This window comes from Dendrobates tinctorius, unplaced genomic scaffold (genome assembly GCF_039654945.1).
Source record: "Dendrobates tinctorius isolate UK_male_01 unplaced genomic scaffold, ASM3965494v1 ptg000049l, whole genome shotgun sequence".
NCBI lineage: Eukaryota > Metazoa > Chordata > Amphibia > Anura > Dendrobatidae > Dendrobates > Dendrobates tinctorius.
Window position 1 is genome coordinate 23,199,445 of NW_027361717.1, and position 10,968 is coordinate 23,210,412.

General features: G+C 43.1%; 1 protein-coding gene across 1 annotated transcript in view; it reads right to left on the reverse strand.

The window, feature by feature from the left end:
* LOC141091140 (serotransferrin-B-like) overlaps positions 1-10,698 on the reverse strand; it is a 72,149-nt gene extending 61,451 nt beyond the window's left edge. The window contains exons 1-3 of the mRNA XM_073576539.1: positions 10,625-10,698; positions 3,851-4,014; positions 3,406-3,514 (exon numbers count right to left, since the gene is read on the reverse strand). Of these exons, the coding sequence (XP_073432640.1) occupies positions 3,406-3,514; positions 3,851-4,014; positions 10,625-10,667 (316 nt within the window). The 5' untranslated portion in view covers positions 10,668-10,698. The remainder of the gene's footprint in view (positions 1-3,405; positions 3,515-3,850; positions 4,015-10,624) is intronic.
* Positions 10,699-10,968: the final 270 nt, after the last annotated feature.

The following is a 10,968-nucleotide window of genomic DNA, read 5'->3' on the forward strand; positions in this document are numbered from 1 at the left end:
GGCGGTTTATTATTAATATTCACAGATTTGTTGCCTTCAGTCTGTCCTTTGATAGTAATGTTACTATAAGAAGGATTAGTTGGTTGTTTAGGATTATAAAAGGTTTTATCTTTCCTATTTTAAGGGGATCTCAATTTCTCTGGGCTGATAAGGCTCGGGAAATCATCATAAGATTTTGCGTGAGAAAGGAATGTTAAAGGTTTATTCCTTTGAAATTTATGTTTTGCGCTGTTCAAGTCTGACATTGTCTATATAGTTATGGAAAAAAGTAGTATACCTGAGTTGATGCCACCTATGAATTTTAATGTTTCAGCAAAGAAGAAAGTGTAGTAACAAGTCTTAAAACAAGGTTATATAGATCAAAGACCAAATAATTATTCGGGTTTAGTTATATTGATGAGATACACTATGTATCAATCTCATGTAATCAGAGTAAAATAAAACATATATTAGTTATTGTATTATTTATAGGAAAAGGACCCCGTATAGAGTTAAAGTTTCAGGAAATATTGATGTGTACCAAAATATGGTATATAAAAACAGAAGCCTCCCAATAATGTCCCCAAGAACTGTCAAATTTTCTATTGCCGCAAGGAATTCCTGCTTATGTAACAGCAGGATGCAAGGAATTCCCCGTCTCAGCCAATGTCAAAGTCTCTCCAGCAAGATTAATGGACTGCTCTGCAGCATCGCAGAGCATATCGGCGTTGTTGTCTTCCATTATACCTGATTAAGATGTCAGCACTTATCCAGATCCCAAAGATGAAACATGTCCCTGATGACCTGGGGGAGTCCCTGCAGAAGTGGAACAATCCTATTTCAATCCTCATATGATCGCCGGTAATGCTCGTAATTTGCTGTAGCAGGAAAAGATCTTTTGAATTCTGCCGAGCGATCCTATGAAGTTGTCTGTGTGAGGAAGTTGCCTACCGGTGTCCTGAGGCACTGCACAGGGTCTCGTGGTCAAGAGCAGAAAGCGCCGTATAAAGTCCTTATATGGGGCTGTACATCAAGGGTCGCCGGCTCCGCTTCTGTTAGTGTCAAGCGCTGGGACAAACGCCGCAATCAGCAACTGGTTCAGAGCTCCTGCATCGGCAGTCCACCGGATGACACCCTGCGAACGGCACTCCCCAACAACAGAGAGGGTCCCCGGAGCCCAGACAGGCGATCGAGGGAGACGTCCAGACACAGCACAGCTCGGGGTCTCCTTCATACCCCTCGTCTACCAGGCTGCGCACGCAAACTCACCGCAAGTAAGAACACCCGCCAATACTTCTTCTATTCCAACGCTGCAATCACTGGCCAGCATTCTTTGGCGTCCTCGGAGGTCTCTGGTGCTCAGGTTAGCGTAGGAGAAGATGACCAAATATGGGGATGTGCGTCACAGCCCAGGGATCCCTGCCGGCTCTGAGTATAAGGCATACAGGGCGTCGTTCATCCGAGGCCGATAGCTGCGAATGATGTAGCTACTTTTGCAGTGAGCTTATCGGACACTTTCCCAGAAAATTTCGATGGAGGGTGAGAACCCTTTGACCTAATAAAGCCCTCTAGAAGTCCAGGAGATCAGCACTGCTCTCCACAGCGGTGAAAAGCAGTAGACAGACACTTCTCTATGTACAGAGAGGAGGGAATTCCCGGCCCACAAAAGTTCCGGAGTGTGTTGTAGAAGATTCAATTGAGGAGACTATTGTAATCTTTATGTGACTTACAGGGTTTAAATAAAGATGAAGTATATGCTATGATGCCTGCAGTGTTATTTTCAGATCCAGGTTGCAGGCTGCAGAGAGGCAACCTACTGTATTTCCAACGTTATTCAGGAGAGATAATTACTCTACAGCACCTCCAGCTTCTCTGACTAAAATGTTTTGATCTGCCTGGATCAAAAAAGCTCATTTTTGTCTCAAAATGATCTTAAAGAGGGCATCAATAAGCCCAGAGAAATAAAAGGTGATACAGTACCATATAAATCGCTTTTTTGTCGCTTTCAAGGAATATCATGTGGGAGCTCCGTGCTCCTGCTTCCTCACATGCCAAGAGCCAGGTCAAGCATCCCTTGACTTCTGTATTATGACTTTATGTAGTAAGCTTTATGTTTCTTCTTACCTGAAGTTGTGCGGTGTCTTCTAGTTCTGCATGCTACCACCTTGCCCACATGCTCAGCTGCCACAGACTCAGGTCACTGCCCTTCTCTAGTCTGGGTAGGCCCGGGTTCCCCTCTGTGGTCCAGTGGGTTCATATTCCATTACCACCTGGGACGCACACCCCACGTCATCGTGGAGACATAACAGCTGTCTACAAATATCTGTGATTGAGAGGAGACATAACAGCTGTCTACAAATATCTCAAGGGCTGTCACATTGCAGAAGGATCATCTTTATTCTCATTTGCACAAGGAAAGACTAGAAGCAACGGGATGAAACTGAATGGGAGGAGACACAGATTAGATTAGAAAAAACTTTTTGACATTTAGGGTGTTCAATGAGTGGAACAGGCTGCCACGAGAAGTGGCGAGTTCTACTTCAATGGAAGTCTTCAAACAGAGGTTGGACAGACATCTGTCTGGGATGATTTAGTGAATCCTGCTTTGAGCATGGGGTTGGACCAGATGACCCAGGAGGTCCCTTCCAAGTCTACCATTCTATGATTCTATGATATCATGTGCTTTTTTATACTTTGTGTATTTATAACTAATTGTAGTAAAATGTAAATATTTTAAGTTTATTAGTGGATCTCTTCCGTTTCCCCATATTTATATACTGTATTTATGGGTTGGTTGTCATACCTTGTTTGAAGTCCCCCCCCCCCCATTTAGGACCTTGTTAAATCATACTTGGTAGAATATGGCAGAGCTGCAATTCCAGACACAACCCATGTCCTGGAGTGGTCTTTTTTCTAGATGATTATGTCTAATCTGATAACACCTTTGCAATTATAAAAACTGTAGGGGAGCAAAAGCGCACAAGATCATTGGGTGAAAGTTTACTAGGAAAGTATAAAGAAGGTGCTCAAAAGCAGGTTGTGTGCGTGCACAACCCCTATGAACAGCTGAAAATATCAGCTGCTGCTGCCTCGTGGCTGAGGGATGATCATCTCCGGGATAGCTGATCAATTAGGGTGATAACGCAGTATCAGGCTGACCAAGATGAGTTGAATGGTATTAATTTCCATAGTGCTGGACTAGCGTCTTTTTTTTAAGTGAAAAAATTGCAACTGTTTTTTTTTTGTTGCAGTTGGTTTTTTGATTTGAAACAGATGCTTGTCAAGCATTGAAACGCGTTGTGGAAATAAAAAACATTCAACTCATCTTGGCCCAAAGGATTCTTCATTACAGCAGCGCAGATGATCTCGAAATATCGTCCAAATTGGTCAGTAGTACCTTATGAATCTCATACAACACGTTTATACCTTTTTTAGGACCATAGCTTTCTGCAAGGACTGGTTTCAAGTTATAAGGATGCAAGGATCCTTTATAGACATTTCCACTATCCACCGTAAGGGCATCAGCATCTCCATCCTGCAAAATATCAAGCGTTTTACATTTTCCGTATAGACTATGAATATAAAAATGCAAATAAATCGGAAACCTGACTAAGTTACATAGATGAGCCTAATGAGCCTAAAGAAGACAAAGCGCCTCAAAGGTAACCGCATTAAACAGTCTAATGCTCCAGTAGCCAACATGGTGCCTCAGCCAAACTCGAAACGCGTTTCACACACGGCTTCGTCATTGTTACATTTTGAAGTAGTATTACACAGTTAGCAACAGCCATTTATTTATTCTCATATATTGAAATAAATGCTTATTTAAGATACATACAGTACATGTCGTTGTACTAGTCAATAAACTTACTTTAATGGCAAGGAAACAGTCTTCGAGGCTGGTTCTCTTTACACAGATGAGGGAAATGTCTGCTGTCTTACATGATCTTGCCAAATCCCTGCATTTCTTATATTCACTCTCTGATGTCAGACACCAGCGAATATTTCTTGTTTTAGTAATGGCGAGGCAGAAGACTGAGAAACAGGAAAATGGCATTAAATTCATCCCAATGTAATACGATCTGTAACCAATGAAATATCTGTAATGAAATGGCCCCAGTGCATAACGTAACGCAAAACCATCTTCTAATGCTGGTAAAGGCCACCATAGCCCCATCAAGGGCCAAGGGGACACACCAAGACCTATTTATCAATACTGTCTAATATTTAGACAATCAAAACTTGGACTAGATGGTCATAGGGCTCGTGCACATGACTATATTTACGGTCCTAGTGAAATCCGACAAAATAATTGGAAGGCACTCTGACCAATGTTATTCTATGGGGCCATGCAGATGTCCGATTTGTTTCCTTGGACCAAGGAAAAAAGTAGCAGCATGCCCAATTTGCATCCATAAACTGGATCGAATGCAAGTCAATGAGTGTCAAAAAGTCGGAACACACTCGGATGACATGTGAGTGCAGTCCAATTTTCACGGACTGACAGAATGGATAAGATAGAGAAATTTTTTTTACATCATCTTCACATCATTCAATTACACTATGATCACACCCTGATCAAAATTCTGATCAGAATGTTATTAGCATAATCCGAACGATTTTCTTAGGTGTGAGAACATATGGTCTTGTGAACCTAGCCTTAAAGTGGTCCAGATTTATCCCACTTGCTCATGCTGTTCTATACATCATGCATACTTTAAGACTGTCTAATCCTTATTTGCCTCACTTTTTTTGCTGCTTTTTATTCGGTACATGGCATCTAAGGTTAGCCCAAGCCCTTTCTGTGAAGCAATGTGCAATTTTAGTGAGGCCATACCTCCTTGTCGGGAAAGATGCAGAAAGTTATGAAAACACACAGGGACCAATTCAATTAGACCAGTCTTAAGGTACTGTTACACTTAGCGATGCACCAGCGATCCCGACCAGCGATATGACGCGGTCAGGATCGCTGGTACATCACTAAGTGTTCGCTAGCGAGCTGCCACACAGGCAGATCTCACCAGCGACATCGCTGAGGACGGGGGTCGCTACTTACCTGTCAGACGAGGCGATCCTGACGTCCTCCTGCCCGGCTCCACGCTCGTCGCTCGTCTCTCCACAGGAAGCGCCGCAGGAAGCTGACGACGAGAAACGGTCCAGGACATTCTCGCGCGATTAGCGATAACCAGCGGGGGAGCGGGTCGTAGGTATCAGGCATAACGATATTGCTAGCGATATCGCTAAGTGTGACAGGCCCTTAATGAAGGGCTCGCTGGAGGCTATCCACACCACTTAATGAATTTAACGCATTTTATCAGTGGCACGCGCTTCAACAGAAATTCTACTCCGGTCAGGGACTTTTGCTGAATTTGATGCCACTTTTGATGAATTTGAAAGGTGGGTGTAGCCATATCCCGTCCCGTCCTTGCTCTTCCCCAGTTCCACCTATTTCGGTTGAGCTGTTTCAAACTACAGGTAAAATAGCAAAACTCTGCAGTGTGTAAAAACTATGAAAAGAATACCTCTACTGATCCTGAGAAGAGGGCTCGTGTGTCTATGGTACAGGTGAACTATGTACTCAGCTGTCTTTAGCAGTCCTATAGACAATGAATGGAGCCATGATGCGCAGGTAGGATCATTGATTTATTTAAAGGGCCCTGTTCTCGGGATCCAACACTGGATTGTGATAGGCTGCATTTATCATCCAACCTCTTTAATTTCTAATACTGATGTGCCTATGGAGCGGAGAAGACCATAGGCACAGCAGTATTAGAAAGAGGTGCACATTATCATTGCGGTAGAGAATTCTGTAGTACAGGTGCATCTCACAAAATTAGAATATCATCAAAAAGTTAATTTACAGTATTTCAGTTCTTCAATGCAAAAAAGTGAAACTCATACTGTATATTATATAGAGTCATTACAAACAGAGTGATCTATTTCAAGTGTTTATTTCTGTTACTGTTGATGATTAACCAGGATATTTTAGAGCACTTCATGTTTCCCTCTGCCGACAAGCTTTTTGGAGATGGAAATTTCATTCTCCAGCAGGACCTGGCATCTGTCCACACTGCCAAAAGTACCAATACCTGGTGTAAAAACAATGGTATCACTGTGCTTGATTGGCTAGCAAACTCGCCTGACCTTAACCCCATAGAGAATCTATGGGGTAATGTCAAGAGAAAGATGAGACACACCAGACCCAATAATGCAGAGTAGCTGAAGGCTGCCATTAAAGCAATCTGGGCTTCCATAACACCTCAGCAGTGCCACAGGTTGTTCGCTTCCATGCCACACCGCACTGATGAAGTAAGTGAAGCAAAAGGAGCCCACCCAAATTATTGAGAGCATTTACTGAGCATGCATTTCAGCAGACGAACATTTCGGATTTTAAAATAATTTTTTCAAGCTGGTGTTATAAAGTATTCTAATTTACTGAGATAATTACTTTTGGCTTTTCATTGGCTGTAAGCCATAATCATCAACAGTAACAGAAATAAACACTTGAAATACATCACTGCCAGGGCCGGCGTTAGGGGCAGGCAAACCAGGCAGCTGCCTAGGGCCCCCGCTCCCCCAGTGGCCCCCAGCTAGCGGCACATCATGCCGCCGCTATGGGGCCCCTGTGAGGCAGGGAGGCACGCCTGCCCCCAGCACCGACTCCCCCCTCCGCCACCTGCCCTCCCAGCATCGCCTGCCGCCGCCGCCGCAATGATGGAGGAGAGCGTAAGCTGATGCTCCCTCTCCCATCATTCCTCGCTCTGCCTCTGACACAGCGGGGGCGCGATGACGTCATCGTGCTGTCACTGTGTATCAGGCAGAGGAGACAGGAGCCGGAGCAGTGCGGGCAGTAGGAGAAGGTGAGGATAATGGGTTTTTTTTGTTTGTTTTTTTAATTAATATATCGTTGTGTGTGCTGGACTGTGGGGCCATTCTCGGCGGGGGGGCTATATACCATGTGGTGCTGGGCGCTATATACCATGTGTGGCTGGGCTATATAACATGTGGTGCTGGGCGCTATATACCATGTGTGACTGGACTATATACCATGTGGTGCTGGGCACTATATACCATGTGTGGCTGGGCTATATACCATGCGGTGCTGGGCGCTATATACCATGTGTTGCTGGGCTATATACCATGTGTGGCTGGGCTATATATCATGTGGTATTGGCCGCTATATACCATGTGTGGCTGGGCTATATACCATGTGTGGCTGGGCGCTATATACTATGTGTGGCTGGGCTATATACCATGTGTGGCTGGGCTATATACCGTCTGTGCTGGGCTGTATACCATGGTGCTGGGCTGTATACCATGTGAGGCTGGGCTATATACTATGCGGCTGTTATATACCATGGGGGTTACATTTTACATTATATTCTATGGGGGTACATTATATTCTAAGGTGAGGTGGCCTGTATTATATTCTATTTGGGACTACATTATATTCTATGGGGGGGCTGTATTATATTTATTATATTCTATGGGGGTGATTGTATCATACTCTAAGAGGGGGCTACATTATACCATATGAGGTGGCTACATTTTATTCTATGAGGGGCTGCATTATATTCTCTGGGGGCTAGATTATATTGTATGGGGGCTTCATTATACTTTGTGAGGGGGCTACATTATATTCTATGGGGGATGCATTATACTATATGAGGAGGGCTACATTGTATTCTATGAAGGGGCTACATTATACTATACAAGGGACTGCATTATATTCTATGGGGGGCTGCAATATACTCTGGGGTAGTTGCACTATGCTCTAAGGGGTGGCTGCATTATACTATAAGAGAGGGGCTGCATTATATTCTATGGGGGGTTACATTATATTGTATGGCAGGGCTGCATTATATTCTATGGGGGGATACATTATATTGTATGGCGGGGCTGCATTATAGTCTATGGGGTGGCTGCATTATACTATATGTGGGCTTCATTATACTGTATTGAGGACTATGGGGAATACATTATATGAAGAACTATGGGGTGCATTATACTATGGGAATTGAATTGTACTACATGGATGACTATGGCGGTGCATTATACTATATGGAGCACTATGAGGAGTGTATTATACTATATGGAAGACTCGGCAGTGTATTTTAATATTTGGAGGGCTATGAGGAGTGTATTATACTATATGGAGGACTATGGGGCACATTATATTATATGGAGTACTATGGGGTGTAAACTGTTGATGTGCTGCTGATAACATGTTACTGTATGGGGACAGATTGATCTACTAGTGATTGTTCTGTCCCCTTCATTCTTTCTCAGACGGTGGAAAGAGGCTGGGAAACAAGTGTTGAACGACTTCAATATTGTCGCTCACACTCATATAGCGGCCTGAAGTCAGCGCATGTAACTACAATCGAAATGCTTCTGTGTGATGTGCAATATGTGAGCATTTGGGGCCCCATTTGAAACTTTGCCTAGGGCCCCACTTTGCCTAAAACCGGCCCTGATCACTGCAAGAAGTCTGTATGTTCTCCCCGAGTTTGCGTGAGTTTCCTCCGGGTTCTCTGGTTTCCTCCCACATTCCAAAGACATGGCAGTGACCAACAAAATTCAAACACAAAAGTCTCTTTAATGTGTTATCTTCACAGCATTAAAGTTCAAATTCACACAAGTGCATATCATTAGTGTTCAGTTCATTGCACTACATAGTACACGGCTTTAAATCACAGTCCCTAAACAAGCCGTACTTCCCAGTGTTCAGTTTTCGTGGGCAACTGCACGCCATGTCAAAGTCTCTTACATACTGCTTCACTTCATTAGTTTGCAGCCCCTAAACACGCTGGACCTCCCTTTGTCCAGTTCCTGTGGGCGACTGCACGCCGTGTCAAAGACTCTTTTAGTCACAGCTTTTACTCACAACTTTACTCCATTGGTTTGCAGCCACTAAACACGCTAGTCCTCTGACCAGTTCCCGTGGGTGACAGCAGTGCTGTGTTAGCTGTGGATGCCAGACATCTCAGCTCCCCTGGCTGTTTGCCTCCACTCTGTCCTCTGTGACCGCACACTAACAAAGCTCCTCAAAGCCTCTTGCTCTCCTCCAAACACCAGCCGGACACTGACTCTGACCCTGATATACCCAAACCCTTTTCTGCAGGGCTTTTAACATAGAAACCTGTGGTCTCAAGCCACATGGAAAACCCAGACCGGAAATGAAACAGACTGCACCACTAAAATACTGTGCAAGACTAGTCTGCACTGTTATGCACTTCTATGGCCTTCATATGCCTTCGTGAACAACTTGGGGAGAACACACAGTGACCCCTACCTGTGACATTGGTCATTGCATCATCATTGAAATCATAGCTACGCCTACTACTGCAATGCCCCCTCATGGCCTCAATACGCCTTTGTGCATATCCTGGGGAGAGCAAACAATGACCCCTACCTGTGACACGGGTCACTGCTTCTCACAGCCCCATCGGGGACAGCGATAATAATGTGTGCAAACTGTAAAGCGCTGCTGAATATGTTAGCGCTATATAAAAATAAAGATTATTATTATCACTCTGTAATAACTCTTTATAATATAGGAGTTTCACTTTTTGTTTTGAAGAAATGAAATAAATTAACTTTTTGATGATATTCTAATTTTGTGAGAAGCACCTGTATGTAGCCAGGACTGTACTGCAGGTGATGTAGTCTCCTTCCACCTTGTTGTAAGGAAGAGTATAACAGATAGAACATTACAACTACATATTTGTATGAGAAATATTTTTACACATAAATATTCTTCTATTTTACTAATGGCCACTTCTCTCCATAACATCTATAAAGAATATAATTCTCACGTTGCATCTCTGATTTCAGTGAGGGCCACTGGAGTCTCTGCTAGGTAATTAATAAAGATTGTTCAGCAATTTCCCATACATTTTGTATTGATAAGTGTCTTATATTTATGGTATAGTGGCCAGGTTCCCACGCGTTTCCAAACACCGTATATACTGCATTTTTTCTGCAGAAAATCTGTGTGTATAAAAGGCTAGGTAAAGTGGATGTGATTCCATGAAAACTTCTGCTTTCTGTGCATTTAAAGACGCTGTTACACTGTGCAGTTTTTAATGTGTTTTTTTTCTCCATAGGCTTCTGAGGGGAGCTCAAAAAAAGCATATAAAAAATGCAGTTGCTTTTTTAGGTGCAGAATCACGGCTTTTCTTTACTAAAATACGCTGCTTGAAATCTGCACTAAAATGCATCATACGGGGAAAAAAATGTAGCAAAAGTGCGATAATCAAAGAAGAATGTTAATATTACATATTTTGGTCGGACACTTGCAGAAAACATGAGGATGAAAAACAGCAGAAAAAGCGCAGCATTTACTCTACGTGTGAACGCGACCTCAAACAATACTTGTTAAGTAAAAGGTAATGTTGGTCTTGATAAGGAGTTAGAGAAGTTGCATGTACAGAGCTAGAGTCGATATCGATAGTACGTACTAATATTCATCCTTTTTTTAACTATCCTTTGTCCATTTGGAAATATTTCACTGGCAAATCCCATTAGACTACACTGACTAATACATGATGGACATCAACGCTTTCACTTTACCTTCCAGATGTAATAAACATGATAATCTGCATTACATTCTGTTTGCAGGATAGCTGATATTTTTGCTTACCTAGCAGATTGACGCCCAGAACCAAAGGGAAGTAAGGAGCCATCACCCACTGTCTCTAGGGGCTGGAATGAGAGCGCTCTTCACTCACCGTTGGTAGAACGAAGCCATTTATACAGACAGATGAGCCGCTGTGGGCAGATGTTGCTTCACAGTCCATAATATTTCCCAATATTACACTCCACCTCTGCTTCCTCTCAAACACCTCTGAATGGGCTCATTCATTTTTTCTTTTTCGGTAATATGAATTACTGGCAGAAATCACTGTTTAGTTTAATGGACCCTCTGCCTTAGGTAAGAAGTAACCCTTTCACCTACATGGAGACTGGAGATACAGAATTCAGAAG